The sequence below is a fragment of the Epinephelus fuscoguttatus genome, linkage group LG16, assembly GCF_011397635.1.
Source record: "Epinephelus fuscoguttatus linkage group LG16, E.fuscoguttatus.final_Chr_v1".
NCBI classification, from domain to species: domain Eukaryota; kingdom Metazoa; phylum Chordata; class Actinopteri; order Perciformes; family Serranidae; genus Epinephelus; species Epinephelus fuscoguttatus.
In genome coordinates, this window is record NC_064767.1 from 1651737 (window position 1) to 1673265 (window position 21529).

The 21529-nt window shown below is 43.6% G+C and overlaps 1 protein-coding gene across 1 annotated transcript in view; it reads right to left on the reverse strand.

The window, feature by feature from the left end:
• Positions 1 to 21529, reverse strand: part of LOC125903018 (contactin-associated protein-like 4) — a 105055-nt gene that overhangs the window by 60292 nt on the left and 23234 nt on the right. The window contains exons 2-3 of the mRNA XM_049599605.1: positions 13847 to 13957; positions 2350 to 2543 (exon numbers count right to left, since the gene is read on the reverse strand). Of these exons, the coding sequence (XP_049455562.1) occupies positions 2350 to 2543; positions 13847 to 13957 (305 nt within the window). The remainder of the gene's footprint in view (positions 1 to 2349; positions 2544 to 13846; positions 13958 to 21529) is intronic.

Consider the following 21529-nt stretch of genomic DNA (forward strand, 5'->3'; position numbering starts at 1 on the left):
ACGGACGGACAACCCAAAAACATAACGCCTCCGAAGGCGTGGAGGCATAAAAAGGGAACAAAATTACAAATGATCCGTTTAAAACTGTGAGTCAAGGTTCGTGCAACTAACTCTGTAAAGTTAAACTTATCATCGATTACCTCAACCTCCACACAGTCATGTTCTCCCGCACTTTAATGATCACTTACTGCCACTTTCTGGTTTTTCTCACTTTCAGCACACAGAGCCGTATGTGCAATTCAGGATGACGCTCATTAACAGAATCGGCGTCTTCACCTGTTCCAAAGGGAAATCTATGATGTACTTCCACTCCCTTTACCTCCATTAACACTTAAGGATGCTCTATTCCCTGATTAGAGACTATTCCCAACACCATCTGTTCTTTCGCATCTTCGCAGCGGATGTGAAGAGAGGAAGAGAAGATGAGAGGAGGGAGGGAGGAAATTAGAGGAGGAGAGAGCATTACTCAGCCTCACAAACTCTGGCCTCTGAGCTTAAAGGAAAGAGAGATCCAGGAGGAATTGTGACCGATGAAGCTGCTCGGCAGTCAACTGTGTTCCTTGAAAGCCACAATAAACTGGGCTGACTAATATGAGGAGCTTTAGGAGGACTTGTGGGACATGCTGTGGATTTATCCTGATTTATGCTGAGTGTGAAATCAACAAGCTTTTAAGCCAAGAGAAGCCCCTCTCTGTTCTCTCTGTGAAGGAGTCTTAGCCTGACATTAGTTTTACCCTCGCTGTGAGAGTTTTACCTCTCATCAACTTTAAATTGAAGCTGTTCGTCACAGCACCGCTGTAATGGGGAGAATTTTCTGTCTGTACCAGGAGCTTCCAGGAAATGCTCGGCTGCCTCTAAAGTGTAATGTGGTTAGCAGAGTTCGAGTTAGAGAGAGGTGAACATTTTAAAGGGAAATGTACGCGTAAATGAGATGCTAATTCCTTTAGATTTGGAAAATTTGAATAAATTGAAGTGTTTCTCCTGAGGTACTGTTTGAATTTTGGGCCAGGCATTCTCCACAGACGCACAGCTTTTTCAATTAATGTTCTGCAGTGCTGTGTACACCATCTTTATATAGTTCACAGGGCTTTGTCTGCCCATCTGATAATCATCATTAATCATCACTGAAGAGCTGGTGATGGCTGGTACCAACAGCTTTGGAAAAGGTGGTTTAGTTTTCATGCTGTTTGTTGTCTGTAAATGGTGTTGCTCCTGCTGTCTGCAGGGTGACGCCTCAGGACTGTTAATGGACACGTTATACAACCTCAATTCCAAAAAAGTTAGGACGCTATGCAAAACATAAATAAAAACAGGATGCAGGATGACATAAAAAGTTTGGATGAACCTCCAGGCAGCAGGTTTTGTCAGATAGTTGATACTGTCCTCAAATCAAAGTGACAACAGGTGCAATGGAGAGACAAAAGCAAGACAACCCCCAAAAAGGGAATGGTTTTACATGTGGTGTCCACAGACAGTTGCTCTCTCCTTATCCTTCCTGACTGATTCTTCTCTAGTTTGGTCTTCTGCTAGTGTCCTTGGCACTACTGGTAGCATGAGGCCGTACCTGCAGCCCAGTCAGGTTGATACCAGATACCAGGAGACCGGCCGTTACACCAGGAGAGCTGGACAGGGCCGTAGAAGGGCATCAACCCAGCAGCAGGACCGCTATCTGCTCCTTTGTGTGAGGAGGAACAGGAGGAGCACTGCCAGAGCCCTACAGCATGACCTCCAGCAGGCTACTGGTGTGCATGTTTCTGACCACACTGTCAGAAACAGACTCCATGAGGATGGCATGAGGGCCCCACGTCCTCTAGTGGGACCTGTGCTCACAGCCCAGCACCGTGCAGCTCCATCATTCACCAGAGAACACCAGAACTGGCAGGTCCACCACTGGCGCCCCGTTCTCTTCACATGGAGAATGAGTATATATTCACAAAAAACAAAACAGTTGATCAGTTTGAACATCAGATATTGTGTCTTTTTACTGTATTCGTCAAGGATTTGCAATGCAAACGTCCTGTTGAATTTCAGTTGTTCTCTCTCACTCAGCCAGTTACATACTGTCAACCTTCAAAGAAACAACAGCAGCATTTTTCTGAGTTTGGTTTGTCACAATGCAAAACACAGGTGTGTGTTTTTTAATAAATAAAATGAGTGAATCTGGTTTCAGGGTCGTGGTGTTGTGCACGTTGGCTCACGGTCAACAGAGCTATTGTTCATGTCAATAACAACACCTGTGCTTCTCCTACAGGGACATGTCAAAAACATCAGCTGTGAAAAAAAAGCCGACTGTCTCTGCTGCTTGTTTTGACTGTCCTGTCATTGATGAGTCCGTTCTAACGCACTCACCCCAATGCTGTCTTCCTGGCGATACTGTTTCCAGTTGTGTCCTGTGTCACTGAACATCAGCAGGTAGTCCGTCAACCAATCAGAGCTGCCGTAGCGGCCCTGCGTTGCAACAGCAGTGATCTGTGTCCGCCCACCGAGGTCGACCTCCAACCACTGGTATCTGTCTGAGCTCAGAGGAGACCAACCTCCAGCTCCTGCAAGAGACAAAGACAGAGTTGTTTCATCCAAAGACATGAGAGATGACTTGTGTTCCTCCACACCTGGCTGCTACATGAAAAACAGACCAGATGTGATAACAGCATTAATTTCAGAACACCTTCTCTAGAAAGTTATTTAAGAGTGCTGGAAAATCAAAGGGAAATAAAACTAATTAAAACATATGAACAAAGTCTCTTTAAATATCATCGACAATAAGAAAGCTTCATGCAGAGCTGAGGACAAATCGTACAAAACTTATTTCATCAGACTCAAAGTTTGTTATACAGCCCTGAGCTCCAAGGCTTTATCAACGTGTTTCTTTCATGTTTAATTTGGAGCAGTCACAAGAGTTTAATCTGAAGCTTAAGGACTGTTCTGTGCATAATGTGAGCTGCAGCGAGGCCTTTATGGTCAACAGCCTTATACAATATTCATGTGGTTCCTTCAGACCTTCATCTAATCTGAGGGCCGGAGCAGGGGACCATGAGATGAGACACAGTCAATAATTCAAACACCAGAAGGTGTGTGTTTGTGCTGCGTCAGACCAAAGTGACATTTTGCTTCCAGGACATCATATGGACAGATGCATGTGGACTGTATGCATGTGTTAGTAGGGCTGGGCCTCTTCACTCTCATCCAGAGTCCTCACACATCACTGCTTTGTCACTGTCACGTCTACGTATTGTTAGATACCCTCCTGGGTCTGCTGTTGATGTTCCAACACATTCTCAATTGAACCTCATCACATATCGACGTTTGTTCATGGACTGGGACGCCGTGTCAACTTCAGCCTGTTACATGCATTGTCCTCTTTAAAAATACACTTCTGTTTTCACAGGAAATGTACAGTTTGATACAGTCTCAGTGGTTAGGGTTAGCAATAAACTAGGGCTGTCAAGCGATTAAAATAATTAATTTAATTAATAATTACTGATCTAAATAAATTGTGTAAATCAACTTTTCCCATGAAAGTTTTTTGTCAGATGTGTTGTAGAGCTGCTGGATTTTGGACACAGTTGTCCCCCTGTCCTCTACCTCCAAAACTGGTCTGCGTCCCATTCTGTAAGGGAGTCAGTGAGTCGGTCACAGGTAGACTGACTCAGTCTGAACACCTGATCGAGTGCGGCTGCTAGCGCCAGCCTCAGAGGCTGTGCTAGCTCAGACCTCCAGGTTCGCTGCTAAATGCTTTGTGTTGAGGTGATATTTCAGACTGAAGTTCTCTGATGGTATGAAAGTTCCTGACTGCAGAACCTGCAGAGAACACTGCTCCTGTCAACAGCTCCATCTGGGCATCTTTTGAATGTAAATGCTCTATTCACGGGGCCGAGCAGCGTTGTCCCGTCTGTCTCCATCATGGGACACAGCTACTGTGGCCTTCAGTGATGCACGGGTCAGCGGGCACCACAGGACGCCATTAACAGCTTGAATTTTTTTGTCACGTTATTTTTTTTGTGATTAATTCATCAAAATTAACAAATCATTTTGACAGCCCTAAAATAAATATCAAAGCAAACAGTGGGCTGCCGGGTGAAAGTCCGGGGTTTGTTTGACCCTCCACCTCCCCTCCCACTCACCATACAGGGACTTTCCAGCTCTTATACTATGTTGTTACTGTCAGCGTTTCAAACGGACACTGTCCGACAGTGTATCAACCGAACTGGCGCCCAATGGGCCACATACAGCTCGCCAAAGCTTCCCACCCAGCTGCAGAATGTCATGTTGTGTTCATACCAAACGCTCGCGCAAGTTTGAATGCTAAAATAGCTAATGTTGACTCGCATCATATGTACGTGAAATCACTGAATTCAGGTAAGCTTAGCAGGAAATATTTTAATATTCAGATTAAGTTATTAATAACTTGCTGTGGATGACTTGCTGGTAACATTAGGTGGTGGAGGAGAGCCTGGGGTGGTCAGAAGGAAACAGCAAAGTAACTCTGCAACCTCAGTCTTAACTCTCAAACAGTCCCATGAAGACATAAGGAGTGGAAAGAGATCAGAGTCCAGGAAAAAGTCCACCTTAAAACACTTAAAACCATAAATCATTACTCATGCTGATATCAGAGGAGCTGAGGTTTTCTTTTATCAAAACTTCTCTTCATATTTAAAAAGATGACTGCTGACTTGAGAGTGACTTTGAAGACAAATGTCTAATTAATAACGACAACCACAGACAGTATCAGTGTCGTCCTTCTGTCACTGGTTTCCCTCATACTGACTGTTATGCCCCGGACACAGATTAGAGACACATATTAATGTCTGGAACAAAGTTATGTAAAATAAGAACGTTTGAGTCCGGGCTGTCAGCCAGTGCAGCCGCGTGGTATCAGTGGAGTTAAAGGTTGTTCAAAAACCTTCAGGGAAAACTAAAGAAAAATCAATTTGGACTCTGGAGACAGATTTTCTCAATAATATTTGTGAGAACAGATCGACAATCTGTGTGTAAATATAAAATACCTTCCACAGATATAAAAAATAAAAATCTGTAAATTCAAGCATTTTGTAAACAACCACCGACTTTCACCAGAGTTCACTTCCTGTAAGACTGTAAAGCCAAACCCTGTTCGTTTTTCCTAAACCCAACCATGTGTGTGTTGTTAGGGAAAAAAAAGTCAGTTCCCTTTGTTGTACTGACACAGTGCTTTTATTTTGAAAGAGACTGTATCAAACTGTACATTTCCTGTGAAAACAGAAGTGTATTCTGAAAACAGACAATGCATGTAACAGGCTGAAGTTGACACGGCGTCCCAGAACGTCAACAACCAACACACCCAGGGTACCTTGGACGTCATATGTGGACGTGGAAAGTCCATGACCAAACGTGGACATGTGACGAGGTCACAGTGAGGATGGCTTTGACAAATCTAATGTACAGTTTGCATGCAGTCTCTTTCAAAATAAAAGCACTACGATGGAGCAACACTGCAAATTTTCTTTTCCTTCAACACCAAACGTACGTGGTTGGGTTTAGGAAAAAGAACACGGCTTTACAATCCTACAGGAAGTGACCACTAGCCTCCAGGTGGAAGTCGGTGGATGTTGGACCCAGGTCCGCTCGCCCTACTCGGACTTCCACCACTTTAACTTCCATTGTTATCCGGGCACATTTTCCCCTGATGCCACCTATACTGCCACATACTGTCACACAGCCAACGTGTTTTCTGGAGCTAACATCTCATCGCCACTAGACGGGTCACCTTCCCTCCTGAGACAGATCTTGTACCTTTGGTGACCAGCTTGGATGACCTACTACAGCACAGCCAGAGATGACTATATCAGTGTAAAGGGTTACCTGTCTGAAATCTGTCTGGATGAAATGCTTTCTGCAGATGTTGAACAGAGAGAAGCTGCTAGTTGAGATGTCTGGATATGAACACTTGCAGCAGAGGCAGAACAAAGCCATGCTGCAACACAGCACTGGTCAAACTGTAACTAACAAACCTGTGGCCATCAGGAGTGCATCAATAATGTACCGTTACCCTGACAGGCAGGCTGAGACAAATGGAGCTGGATGTGTAACACTTCTAATCTTTCTATACTGGAGAGGTTTTCACTAAATCAACAGCAGATGTGATGACTTGTGGCTCTGTTCATTGGTACAGAGAGGATTAGACTTTACTCTCTGTGCGCTACATGTTTCCTATCATCTAAATTATGTCCTGAAAGTCCTCCAATTTACACAGAATCACTAATTTAAAGGTTTAATATTATTCAGTGATATTTGACCATTTATTAAATAACAGCCAGCAGTGCAGCAGCAGAGGAAGCTATTTTGATGAATGGCGTTTTATTGAATTTTAAGGCACTAGAATCACAGTTCATGTGTGATTATGGCAAATCATCCTGCAGGCGGCAGGTTTCAGTGGAAAATCAAGGTGATCCTGGTGCGTTCAGCCTTTTCACTCAGGACAACTTATTACTTTACTTTTGAAATAAGCTATGTTTTTCTTTTAATGCAAAAAAAGCGACTTGTTGCTGCTACCTTTTTACCAGTGTTGGATTATGGAGATCTTTTATATATGAATGTGTCTGCTAAATGTCTTCATATGGCTGACGCTGTCGATCACGCTTCTCTGAGGTTCATTACTAATTGTGAACCATTGACACAACACTGTGAGTTATACTCTCGGGTTGGATGGGCTGCTCTGGCCACCCGAAGGCTCAGTCATTGGTACACTTCTATATATAAGGCATTACTTGGTCTACTGCCTTCCTACATTTGTTCCTTAATTGCACAGAGAAGTGCTGGTCCTTACTCCTTTCGTTCGCAAGACTACTTGTTGCTTTCTGTTCCATATGCCCGTACTGAATTGGGTAAAAAGGCTTTTGTGTACTCTGCACCTTCAGCATGGAATATGTTGCAAAATGACTGGAAACTAACAGGGTTCATTTCTTTGAGCGCCTTTAAATCCAAACTAAGAATACTTGAGGTCGACTCCACTACATGTCCTTGTTTTTCAATACTTTTTTCTTTTATTTGTTTGTGTTTTATCTGTGTAATTTGTAACTTCGCTTCGTACTTGCTGCTGCGTATCTTGGCCAGGTCTCCCTTGAAAAAGAGGTTGTTAATCTCAGTGGGATCTTCCTGGTTAAATAAAGGTTAATTAATTAAATTAAACCTGGTCTCACTCTGAAGTCTTCAAATACTGGTGCTTGGTCAGTGACTCCCGGCGTCAACAAAGCCGTCTTTTCATGTCAATGTGAGACACCACCTGTCATGGTCATTGTTTAATGACACCCGGCAACATCACGGGGAAACACAGCAGTACAACAGCGTAGGCTAAGGGCGCAGAAGTAGAAGAGTAGGGTGGGCAGGAGGGGCAGTGGAAACATCCAGCAACCAGCTGTGTTCACTTCCTGTAAGATTGTAAAGCCAAACCCTGTTCTTTTTTCCTAAACCCAACCACGTGTGTGTGTTGGCTAAATGTCACATGTATCTGTTGATGAAGGAAATAAACATTTATTTAATGTTTGTGTGTATAGGGACAAGTATGTAGCATACCACACACCTCAGCATTTATAGCCTGAGCTAATCTGCAATGCCCAACAAGAACACAAGTAACGTACAAACAAAGTACAAACAATTAAAATACAGACAGAACAACACAAGACACGAACTGCAATACATAAGTAGCACCATAGAATAGAAAGCACCAAATTAGTCATGACTGCATAAATGATTCATTTTCAAAAACTGTTTCGGTTTGAGTTTAAAGTTTAAACCTTACTCAGGATCCAGTTTAGCTTCTGTAGGTAAAGAATTCCACAATTTATTCCACGGACAGAAAAAGCTGTTTGTCCAAACGAGGATCTACACAGGGGAACCTTACAGTTCCCAAGAGGAAGCACAAGGTCACTGAGCACCTGGGGAGCCTGATTATGTAGGCGATTATGGATGAGTTTGAGATTGGCAAAATTAATGAAATTCACAGTTTGCATACAGTCTCTTTCAAAATAAAAGCACAACACCCTGTATTGACATTCTTTTCCTTAATCAACAAACACACATGTTTGGATTTAGGAAAAACGAACAGTCCACCATCTATCCCACCCGGCTGACTCGTACTTTGTCACCTTTACTTTCACTGTTGTTCTGCAGCGTTTCCCACTGATGCCGCCGGGCTGTGTATTATTTAGATGTAATGGCTTTTTTGCCGGTGTCCGACACTGGAAGTCATCGACCAAACACTGGTTTTCGATCGGTCGTGAGAGGGTCAGGAGACCTGGTTGCATGTCTTGACGTAGAAAGTCCACAACCAAACGTCAGTATGTGACGAGGTCGTGGTGAGAAAGTGTTGCTCAGTATGTCTGGGTGAAATCAGTTTCTTCCACATGAGAGATGCAAAAGTGCATGCATCTTGTACTTTATAAGCATTTATTGAGTACTGTTTGATCCAGCATGGTAAGGAACTGAAGTGAGACCAGGTCATTCATGGGTTAACGTTCAGGTCAACAGTGTTCGGAGGACACAGAAACATCTCAGTGTTTCTCCTACACAAATTTGTGTTTCCTCTCAGTCTCTGCTCATTTTGCTGGTAAATTAACTCTGAATGAGGCGACTCCTCAGAGAATGACTGTTGAGGATGAGGAGCGTCAGCAGCAGCTGGAGGAGACGAAGGCGTCCAGGGGATTTTAATTTATCCAGTGATTTCGACAGAGAACAGCTGGGACTCTGGAATTAAAGCAGTTTTCATTTTTAAATCAATGGACTTTGTTAGTGTGGGTTTTCAAAAGTGAATTAGATTTATTGATCAGTCTAATTCAGTTCTCAACTCTAATTCAATTCAGATCTGGAGCAGTGAATCAATGAGGCATTGTAACCCGCGAGGCGTTATTGCTAGCAAGAAACTGTGGAGGAATTACAAGCTAACGAGCTAAACTAATGCCGCTATGAAACAGCGGAGACGGCAAGATTTTGTATCAGGAAACACTCAGAGCTCATCACATCTCACAGCTTTGTGTGTTTGCATGTTTGTATCATCTGTGTATGCATATTTAATATCTACAGCATGTTGCTTACAAATTAGATGCATCTGTAGAGATGTGTGTGCGTACTCGATGGCCTGCGCAATTAAAAACACATCTGTAACCACTCGGTTCATGTTAATGATGCTGACACAGTATTAAATATTTTTCATTTATCAGCAGCTTTACTTTCTTTGTTTGGGTGACGGATTAAAATGAAAAAATAATAAATAAATAACACGTCTTCACTGTCTTTCCGAGTTCTGGACATTTCCAGCCATGTTTGTTTTTTAACCAGAGTTTAGGACATCTTCAGTTGTGCTCGTAGTGACAAGAGTGGGTATTTTTAACAAGAGTTCTGGACATTTCCAGACATGTTCATAGGGACAAAAGATGGTATTTTTAAGGACAGTTCAGGACATCTTTAATTGTGTTTGTAACAACAAAGACGGGTCATTTTTAACTGAAGTTTGTGATATTTTCAGCTGTGTCTGCAGAGAAAAAACAGACATGTTTCAATGAGTGTTTGGAACATTTCTAGCCGTGACTGTAGCAACAAAACTGCTGATTTTTTAAATGGCAGTTTGGGACATTTTCCAACTGTGTCTATAAAGAAATATGTAGGTATTATTTAACGAGTGTTTGGGATATCTAGCCATGTTTGTAGCAACAAAAAAGGGTCTTTTTTAACAAACGTTTGTAACATCTTTGGTTGTGCTTGTCGCAACAAAAAGAAGATTTTGTGAAAAGTTAGTGACATTTCCAGCTGTATTTATTTATGTATTTAGAGCAACAAAAGCAGGTGTTTTATAATGAGATTTTTTTTTTTTTTAATTTTCCAGCCATGTTTGTAGAAAAAAAAACTCATATTTTTTAGTGAGTGTTTAAAGCCAGATTTGTAGCAAGACAAGTGGGTATTTTTTTAACAAAGATTTGGGACATCTTCAGTTGCGTTTGTTGTGTTTCAACAAGAGTTTGACATCATTGGTTGTATTTGTAGCAACAAAAATGGGTGTTTGTTATCGAGAGTTTGTGATATTTCCAGGTGTGTTTGGGACAGCAAAGCAGGTTTTTTGGGGTTTTCTTTAAACAAGAAATCGTCAGATTTCAGGTGTGTTCATAGCGATAAGAGCTGATGGTATTTTGTTTGTTTGTTTTTTTACAAGAGTTCAGGACATCTAAAACTGAGGTAGGTTTTTTTAACCTCTCTAACTCCACCAGGACGCCAACGTCCTCGCTCCCCCCCTCCTCTGTTGAATGGTATCTCCCAGACGCACTACGTCATCAAACCATGTGATCGTTTTTCTTTTATTTATTACGTATTTTGCACCAGAGCAGCCTAAACACACAAAGTCCAAAATCGCGATGAGTGGTGACAAGTCATGTCATGCCGTTTTTCGACGGGAAAAGTTAAAGGATTACTCACAATCGTATGTGGAGCTGTTAGCAGGCACGTAGCTGTTTTATAAAAGGTAAGAGTCTCACTCCTACCACTATTTTTGGGATACACCGTCTAGAAAGTGGGATCATGACTTTCACGTTTCATATGGCTTTATTTGGTGATATTTTATGGTGTTTCTGTGTCATAAACAACATCAGCTATCATAATCACACCTGATTTCAATAAGGTACAATGTTTGAAGCTGGCTGAGTGTTGTTTGATCACTGATAGTACTGTTTTGAAGCAGAGTGACCGACTTGTCATTTGGAGCTCCGCCTGGATCTTTTCATGGAAAAAACACTGTAGAATGGTCATACTTTGAGCAGTCTTCCTCAAATTTGAAACAAGTGTTCATTGATAGTGTGCCTACAGCCCCACAGTGTCATTTACCTGCTCAGATGAAGCCACAGACAGTTATTCATCCTCAAACACATTTTTTTTTTTATTTTAGGCAAAATCTTCAACTTTTTACTGACTTCAGAGGCCCATTACTCTGTCTCTGTATCACCTAGAGTGTTTCTGACACTTTCACAAGAAACTTCAGGGAGTTTTCTTTCTGGCAAGACCTCATGCATGCATGTAGTCAGAGCGGTTCAGAAGCTACAGTCATTTTAATTTGGGTATGTCATTTTAGGCGTTTTTGCTACAAAATGGGGGTGGAGTGCAAGAGGTTTAAATAAGAGGTTGAAACATATCCAGCTGTGTTTGTAGTGACAAGAGTTGGTAGAGTTTGGGACATTTTGTAGCAACTAAAATTGGTATTTTAGGGCCAAATCATGTTTTCCTAATCCTGACCAGCTGGTTTTGTGTCTTAAACTATCCACACCTTCATCACCTTCTACGTAAGTGCCAGTAACATATCCACAGTTTGCAGAAATGTGCAATGGCAACATTCACACTTGGGTTGTTTTCCTCCGTGCAGATAAACTAACTTGTGTTTTGCTGTTCAGAAGCATCTGATCTCCTTTAGAAGCATCAGGTCCTCATTAAGGTGGATTAAACTCAGCTCAGTAAACAGACAGAGCAGGTTGACTTAAGTGAAGGAACAAAGTGTGTGTGTGTGTGTGTGTGTGTGTGTGTGTGTGTGTGTGTGTGTGTGTGTGTTTGCTCACAGCTTTTGCCATCAAACACACAGAGGAAACAGCAACCTGCAGGCTGTGCTTCCTGCAGTCTCCCAGCTGGCAAAAATCATTCAGACCTTCTAGTGTGTCGAAAGACAAAGACATCACAGCACTTCAGCCTGATTCTTGTCTCTGGTACGAGTGTGTCTGAGCCAACTCTTCCTGCCAGAACAAGCCAAAAACACAGGTGTTTTCTAAACGCACCTGTATCAGCACATTCTGCAAAGTGTGTGATTTACACCTGCAACATATGCACCTAAATACAACAGAGTGGAGGCGATGACCACTGCACTGCTGCTGGCTTCATCTGTTTGTCCATCACTCACCCTGTCAGGTGTCTGTCTGTCTGTGTGAATCCAGCACAGACATGTCTTTGATGTGTCTGTGTGTCCTGCAGGCACATGAATCATGAGGTGAGAGGTGCTGCTGCAACACATCACAACAGAAACAGAGGGGAGCTTCCTCTCACTGCTTATTTCATCTGCACGACCAGTGAAAACACTGGGGGTTAAAAAACAGAGTGAGAAGAAAAGAGGACAGGATCGCAGCGATAATTTATTGATGTTAAACTGCTAAATTTTACATGTGAACACTGGGGAGCACAGCTGAGGGAGGCATGGAGGAGCTGAGAGACCACACTGCGGCCTCGCTGACGTGTTACAGGTCTGAGAGAGCGCCTGCTTCTTATGAACAGTAACATTCAGTCCCCAGTGATCAATGTCTCGTTATTCCTTATTATAGGAAAAGTATATTCTCCTTAAACACAGTATGCTCCCACTCAGGTGTGTTTTATGTGTGTGCACTCCTCCAAACTGCACTAGTGAGGCGTGCATCCAAAATCAACAGCCAAATCTTTTATACACACAGAGACACGACACCGATAATCATCTTGGATTATCACCTGCTAATGGCTAACCTGCTAACAATGGACTGCTGACTGACACATCCAGCAGACACACGGGAGCTCTCATTCAGGAAATATTGTTCTTGTTTTGTAGCTGCACGGCAAAACAATGAAAGCAGCAGAGAGAGGAGACGCTGCTAAAGCTCCTGTACTTTATGTTGACAATCCTGCCCTCGCTATTTCCTGTCCACGCATGCGTTCGGCCACACCACGCCAGCAACATTTCACCTGGCAGATTTTGGTCCGACTGCATGCATAGAGTATGACACAAACCAGCGGTCGGTTTCTGCAAACCACAGATATGTTACATTTGCTCAGTGTTGAGTAGCTGATGCATGGTTATGTTTAGGCACAAAAACCACTTGGTTATGGAGAGGAAAAGTGCATTTGTGGCTCAAAATGTCCTGCTTTGATAGCTCAAAAGTTGCTGGACCTGCACTGATGTTTGGCCCAAGTTTGGTGCCTTAAAGCTGCTGGAACAACAGCAGTGGGTCCGTGTTTGGTGCCTAAAGGGCGCAGGAGAAACAGCAGTGATTCACTATCCCTGCTGGAAGCAACAGCTCACTAAAGATCAACCTCATTTGGTGATCTAAAGTAACAAAATCTCACCTGGTGAAGTTTGGTCCGACTGCTTCTTACAGTATGACACAACCCAGCTGTAGGTATTGTAGGTTTCTGCAAACCACATATGTTACATTTCACGGTGTTATGTAGCCGATACGTGGTAATGTTTAGGCACAAAAAACACTTGGTTATGGTGATGAAAAGGTCATGTTTTGACTCAAAATATCCTGTTTTGGTGGCTAAAAAGTTGCTGGAACTGCACTGATGCAACATTAGGGCTTAAAAACTGCTTGGAAAACATCAGTCGCAACAAGACGCCTGTGTGGTGCCTAAAGAGGTGCAGGAGAAACAACTGACTTGCATATTTATTGTTTGTTGATCTCAAACAGTGGTCTGTATGTTTTGGCTTAAAATACTGTTTTTAGGGGCACAATGCCTGCTAGAGAAGCAGCAATGTCTTAGTAAAAAACTTTTGGTGCCACTGTACCTGTCTGATGTACCGGGCACAGCCTCAGGGGCCCAAAGTCGCAGGGCCCCCCGATCTTCACTTGAAAACTGTCACTCAAACTAACATGTATAGAGCAGTGGTCCCAAGTGTCTCGACTTCCCCTAAAAAAACTGGATTTCTTTCTGCTACAGACACTGCTGTAAGTTTCCAGACCACTTGTTGCTGCTTTAGTCACTGCAAACACGGCTGAAAATGTCTGCAAAAGTGATCAACATTTGTTCATAGAAGAGTCTCCACCACACAAAGCATCAGAGATATTAACTACAGCGATGGTTTGCAGTAGCTATCGTCACTCACCTTCTCTCCGGTTGAGCTTAGCGAAGCCCGGCCCGTGGCTGCCTGATAACTGCGAGGAGCTTCTGAAGGACGATGGCAGCAGACTGGACACCAGCGGACTGTGACACACCTCTGGGAATCACACAACAGAACAACATTCAAAATCGTGACACAGTTCACAGGAAACAGGATCCAGCTGACCTCAGACCAGCCTTGAACCTAATCCCTGATAATTAGGCCTCGTGGGAACATGTTTGACTTTAATGACACGCTGCTGGATGAATGAAGCATTGTGTCCTACCTGCAGACAGCACACACAGTAATCAGGCCCGGCCCACATGTACACAGGTGTTAGCTTTTTCTACAAGTTTTGGTCTTTCATCCACACACAGACTGCCCTCTGCTCACTGCTCAACTCCATCCAGGGTAAAGATTTTCAGAGTTCACAGTTTTCAGCTTGTGTTGTCATGGTGTTTGCTGTTACCTCCCATCTTCTTCTTCTTCTTCTTCTTTGCATGACTGCATTATTAACCGGCAGTTGTACGTATAGGGGACCCCAAACTGTTTTTATTCCATATGATACCAATACTTTTTGTTACAATTTCAACAATAGTAACACAGACAGTTTCTTATGTGATTTTTCAAAATAATGGTCATTTTTAGATCAGTACTCATCACAACGCACAGAGCTGACAATAAATGGACACGAGGCTGAGTGTCACAAACTAAGACACATATTCCAAATGTGCCGTGTACAAAGAATATCAACACAGAATATGTTGTTTACATGACCTGCATCAAATTCACACTAATAATGGAATATTAGTGTGCAGTCAAACGCAGCCACTGACACTTTTTTCCCTGCACTACACCTTGAAAACGTCATAATGGGCGGAGGCAGGCCTGAAGTCAACAGGTCAGAGGTTTTCAGACGTCATTTCACCCCGTTGACACCATGGACGAGGAGATGTTAATCATGGCGGTGCACCCAGATGTCTTCCTACTGCTCCTCTGGTTTGTGGTTCTGTTTATAGAAACTACATCTTGTTATATCGCGCCATTACGCGTGAATTCACCAGATCTCGTGGGTCCTCGTGACTCCCGCTGTCCGGCACAGCAAACGCAGCCGGTGGGTGTTGACGGACAGCGGAGCACGCAGCGGATAACCAGCGCAGCCGTTCTGCAGCGGACACGCATCCAGTGGAATTCCGGCATAATGAGCAAGAAAGTCAGCGCTGGGTTGGAGGGGAGGAAGACGGGTCAAACAAAATCTAACTTTCATCCAGGAGACCTCAGTTTGTGTCCCGTATGAAACCAAAAGTCAAGGTATGTCATTTAAATACAACCATTGCACACTGACGTCACTCATATGATGTGTTTACATCATGTTATGTTACTGTTATACAACAAAATAAAACTAAGCAAGGGCTACCGCCAAGCATGCGACACTATGAAGACCAAGGGGCTCACCAAACAGGTCAGAGACAAAGTTGTGGAGAAGTACAGGTCAGGGTCAGGTTATAAATAAATATCCCAAACTTTGAACATCCCACGGAGCACCATTAAATCCATTATTAGAAAATGGAAAGATTATGGCCCTACAATAAGCTGACAGACCACACAAGGAGGGCATCAATCAGAGAAGCAACCAAGAGGCAAAAGAAAACTCTCAAGGAGCTGGGCAGCTCTGGAAACTTGAACTTTTTGGTTGACATGGACAACAAAAGTTAAAGAAATGATATCGAAGAAACTTGGGAGTAAGTTTTATTTCTGTTTATTTTATTTATCAATTTCTTTTCAATGATAAAAACATAACATAGAAACCTGAGGTAAACAACAGCAGCACATACACATTAAACATGAGAGCCACAAATACATCGTCACATCTCAAGTTTCAAAAGTCATCTTTTTTTTATTTCATGCATTGATGTTGTTTCCTGTTTTACTTTGAAACTCACATCTCCTCTCGTTTCAGATCACTTCACTTCCTGCCTGTGTGTGTCTTCCCTCCCTTTGATGACCTCACCTGTGCTGACTGTCGGCCCCGCCCTGATCAGCCTCACCTGTGTCTCGTTATCCTTCCACTCACCAGAGTTTTGAGTGTGTGTCTTGTTTTCTCTCAGTGCCAGTTCGTCTCAACTCCGTGTGTGTGTGTGTGTGTGTGTGTGTGTGTGTGTGTGTGTGTGTGTGTGTGTGTGTGTGATGTTCCTAGTGTCCTTTCCTTAGGATTTGTTCATTTAGCCAGTTGACTGACTCTGCCTCTGACTCTGCCTCGTCCCTGTTGGATTCCTCCTCATTTTCATTCTGTGACCTGAACCTCCCTTTGACCAGTAAAGAGTTATTTTACCAAACTGTCTCCTGAGTCGTGTGTTGACTCCACTCTCACCTGGATCACCAGTTGTTACACACATGAAGAACATAAAGCTGAAATAAGCTTTATTTTTTACCGTGGTTACACAAAGTTAGGACAGTTTCTCTTCCTGCCACAGACAGGGAAGTTTGTCCCGAAGCCTTTTAGTTTGTAAGTTTATTCCCTCCACCTGGATGACGGGAGTTTCATTCAGCTGTGACAGTGACGATGAACAGAGTTACTCTCAGCGATGGAGTGTGTAGGGTCCGGTTTGGGAACTGACGCTACAGATGCAACTACGGTATGTTGTATTACCTTAGTGAGCTCATACTGCACACAAAGATGTCCATTTGTGACCATCTAAATTTGAATTAGTTAATAACACTGCAGACCTGAGTGACCCGGTGGAGCCTTCAGCTGAGTCTCCTCTCTGTTAACGGATGTTTCCTCCGTCTGTGAGAGCGCAGGTCTCTCCTGCTGAGATCATATTAACGAAGGATCTCGAGCTGTCTTTACTCTGTTTAGTCCAGATCTAATCAGACGTGGCCTCTCTGCTTCCATATTGGATTTCTGCCTGTGAAGGGAACTTAGACAGAAAGTTTGACTTTGGTCTCTCTTTCATGGGAATTTGATTTTATCTGGATTCTGTTCACTGCTGTGAGTCGTTGCACGATGCTGCATAATCTGTCCCAATGACGTAAAGATGATCATGAGTTAAAGCATTGTTCACAGGGTCTATAAAATCCTGACATTCGAGCCTGAAGGGTTTAAAAGTTACATTTCTTACGACCTAACAAAGAAATATTTGCTGGGATTCGAAAGTTTACACGTCACGGGCACTACAAGTGTCAGCTGATCATTAAACGATGTCTTCGTGAGTCTCAGTTCATGTCAGCGGCACAAAGTGTTTTCATGCATAAGAAGTCAGTTCAGTCATGTGTTTTTACTGTGCAGAGAATGTTTAGTTTCTCAACACTGACAGAAACACTGAAACAATCGGACCCTGACAGCCAACGACCTCGTTTTCTGTGTGACTGGTTCAGGTCACTTCACTAAGTGTTACAAGAAGCAGCAGAAGAGACGACGATCTTTATCACTGCACCAACCACTAATTATATTTTGACCCAGAAATAATTTAAGGACCTTCTCCTGACACAGAGCACCTGGAGGAAACCCACGCTGACACGGGGAGAACATGTCAGAGCACATGGAGGAAACCCACGCTGACACAGGGAGAACATGTCAGAGCACCTGGAGGAAACCCACACTGACACGGGGAGAACATGTCAGAGCACCTGGAGGAAACCCACGCTGACACGGGGAGAACATGTCAGAGCACCTGGAGGAAACCCACGCTGACACAGGGAGAACATGTCAGAGCACCTGGAGGAAACCCACGCTGACACGGGGAGAACATGTCAGAGCACCTGGAGGAAACCCACGCTGACACGGGGAGAACATGTCAGAGCACCTGGAGGAAACCCACGCTGACACGGGGAGAACATGTCAGAGCACCTGGAGGAAACCCACGCTGACACAGGGAGAACATGTCAGAGCACCTGGAGGAAACCCACGCTGACACAGGGAGAACATGTCGGAGCACCTGGAGGAAACCCACGCTGACACGGGGAGAACATGTCAGAGCACCTGGAGGAAACCCACGCTGACACGGGGAGAACATGTGGGAGCACCTGGAGGAAACCCACACTGACACAGGAAGAACATGTCGGAGCACCTGGAGGAAACCCACGCTGACACAGGGAGAACAGGTCAGAGCACCTGGAGGAAACCCACGCTGACACAGGGAGAACATGTCAAAGCACCTGGAGGAAACCCACGCTGACACGGGGAGAACATGTCAGAGCACCTGGAGGAAACCCACGCTGACACAGGGAGAACATGTGGGAGCACCTGGAGGAAACCCACGCTGACACGGGGAGAACATGTCAGAGCACCTGGAGGAAACCCACGCTGACACGGGGAGAACATGTCGGAGCACCTGGAGGAAACCCACGCTGACACGGGGAGAACATGTCGGAGCACCTGGAGGAAACCCACGCTGACACGGGGAGAACATGTCGGAGCACCTGGAGGAAACCCACGCTGACACGGGGAGAACATGTCAAACTCCACACTGAAGGGCTCCTCCACCGGGGTTCAAACCAGGAACCCTCTTGCTGTGAGGCGGCATGCTAACCACTGCACCATCATGGCACATTTTTTGCGCGTTCGTGGAGCAGGCGTGCTCAACTGTCAGAGTGACGCCTTTACAGCAGACACGCATTCCTGAGGGCCTATTTTTGAGGGCATGACAGCCGTGCCGTGAGACAAACTGAGTTCAACTTCTGGAAACAGCAGCACGCACCGCATGTCATGTGAGGAGGACCAATCACAGCCGGCAGATATCTTTCCTTCTTCAGTAAACATCAGTCTGTGATAAATATGGAGGAGAAGAAAATAGCCACTTCGGAACACTCTGGTGTTTGAGCACACCTGCCGCATGTCTACATTAAAAACAGTGAATTAGAGGACACATGACATGCAGCATGTGTACGGCTCCTCTTCCTGCCTGTCCCAGAGCTCTGCTGAGGTCCTCCTCTTTCAGTGTCGTCAAACTCAAATGATCTGAGATGAGAAATGAGCCTTTTAACAACTTTTACTCCTGATGGTTCAAAGAGAGCTGGCCTTGTTACACTTCACCTCAGGCCACCTTTAAAACACAGCGTTTTGTTCACACTTTGTGTTCTGAAGTTTCATCAGAACAAAAACTAAATCAACTGAACGCGAGTCTCAGGGTTCAGAGACGACTGCAGCGCACACACACACAAAGCTTCACTTATCAGAGACCAAGTGTCAATACAGGATTTAATGAGTATTATTGATCAGCCACACAGGGTCAGGAAACAGACTCTGAAGAATTATAAATGTAAGACCGTGAAACATTTTCCAGCCAGCGCTGTCAGTCTGCACCTCTGTCAGCAGTCGTCAGGTCACACAATCAAACTCTAAACGTGTCACACTGATCACAGTCTACACACACAGTAACAGTGTCAGCTTTCCTTCTGTGTGAAACATCCACCTGCTCATTAAACTCTGTTACTGTGATCAGATCACTGGAGCTCATCACTAATCCTGCACTCTAACCAAGACGTTTTCTTCTTGGGTGAATGTTCCACCCATTACCTTTTGATTTGTGCCGTTAAGAGACAAAGACAACTCCCCGTGTCCTCATAAGCTCTAGGTTTGACAAGACACCCAGTCTCACTCCAAAGTCCATGAATACTAGCACTTGGTCAGTGACTTCTGGCGTCAGACACCACCAAAAAAAGCGTCCCTCCACATCGGCGTGTTATGCGGCTGGTTGCTATTATTGTTTAATGGTGCCCCGTGGCGGCAGGGGGAAACACGTCGAGAGTGAAATCGGGTTGACAACATTTATGCGTAAATCAAGCTGACGAGCGTCTTCCTCCACTTCAGTAACAGCCATCAGGAGATTCAAAGGTTCAGAGCTCACCTGCAGAGTGATCACAACAATTAACATAAAATCAACCAGCCCCGGTGACTTCTGTGCAACTGTGCAATTTTGTCCAGTCACTGCAACTTTTCCACAGATTTGACCAATCATAGGAGTTTCTTGTGAGTTTCACCAATCAAAGCAGTCCCCTGCATCATGTCAGCAAACTGACTCGCAACACAAACGCCTCACATTGAACAACAAAAATGACTGTTAAAGACCGTGCACGTCAAGTCTCTGTAGACGTGTCCAAAGTCTGGCTCGCAGCTGACTGTTCAAAGTACACTACGTGCAGCCCACCGCACAAGCAAGGACACTTTGCTTTTTTCCATCCAGTTTGCTGACATGCACCAAGTACGTACAAGAACTATGCAGATGAAACTAATGTGCTTTTATACAAACAGAAGGCAAACGGTGACCTAACAGCAGATATTTCCTGCGAGGCAGCAGACATAGCCACAGCAAAGAAGTGTTGTAGAAAGTTGAATAGTTTTGCTTTTGCTGTTGCATTTATCTCAAGTGTGTGTGCCACAGTCCACAATATAGAAAAGGTTGAACACACCTGTTCCCCTGTCCTGCATGAAAGCAGGGTAAACAGTTTTGCATCACCTGCAGCTTTGGAACACAATTGAAAGTCATCAGTTAGCAAACAATTTTTTTGTTTTTACCACAAAACACAGCTGGAGAATGACTGAGACGTGTGGACAACAGGCTGTTGTATCTATCAAGCTCTGTGATGTTAAATCTGCAGGTTAGTGTGTGTGAAAATCACAGACTCACAAAAGTGGGATTTTATTCTCACTTTTTACTGAATTATTCAAAAACAATTTTTAGTGGCTAAGACGATAAATAAACGCCTAAAAACATCAGAACATTCATCACAAGTTTTATTTTTAGTTCATGCAAACTTTTAATTTTTTTATTTCATTTATTTATTTATTTGCCACATTTTAAATGAAATGTAGAATAATAACATTTACCAGTTTCAGCTAAGATTAAATTTTTTTGTCATTTGTCATTTTTTATATATACTCATATTTGAGAATCCAACAATAATTTCTGTTTTTATAGTTTCTGGCTGTGATGAATGGCGTCATTTTGGTATTTTTTTTTTCAAGAAAACATGACAAAATGTGTCGCTAAAAATTATCCCCAAAATCTGGAAAAATGCCAAGATTTGTAAGGCGTGTTTTCTTTAAAAATCTGTTGTAAAACAATTACAACATACGACCATTTAAAAATGTATGCCCCTCCCTGAAGCCGAAATAAAAACACAAGTCCCTCCCCAGCGCTGAAAGAACTGACTCCACATGCCTTACTCTGCACACCACCCCGTCATGAGGAACAAACAGTCCCTCAACATTCATCATTCAGTCATACTGCTCAGTGTGTGTCTGTTACAGTCATGTCTCCATTAACCCATGCATCTCTGAGCACAATAATCACACTAAGTTCTGCTTCTGTCCTCAAACATGAACCATAAGCCTCAAAACTTAATGATCTTTTGCAAACCTGCACAACCTCAGTGCACAGAGGAGCCAGTGCCCTTCCTTCTGATTCAGTCTGTACATGTGAATGTGGGAATCTGGGTCTGTTTTTAAATCAATATGCAGAGATGAAATGGGCCGACTTTCTGACACTGATGCACTCATTAAAGATTAAATGTAATATAAAGAAAAACTGGAAAGAGAGCAGCATTAATAATGCATGCAGTGTACATTTACATTTTATTGTCTTGGTATCTTTAAGTTAATTGAATCCAGAGAGGCTTTCTGATTGTCTGACAGCACTGTGAGACCTCAGAGAAACCTCCTCCTTTCCTTTCAGATATTACCGTCAC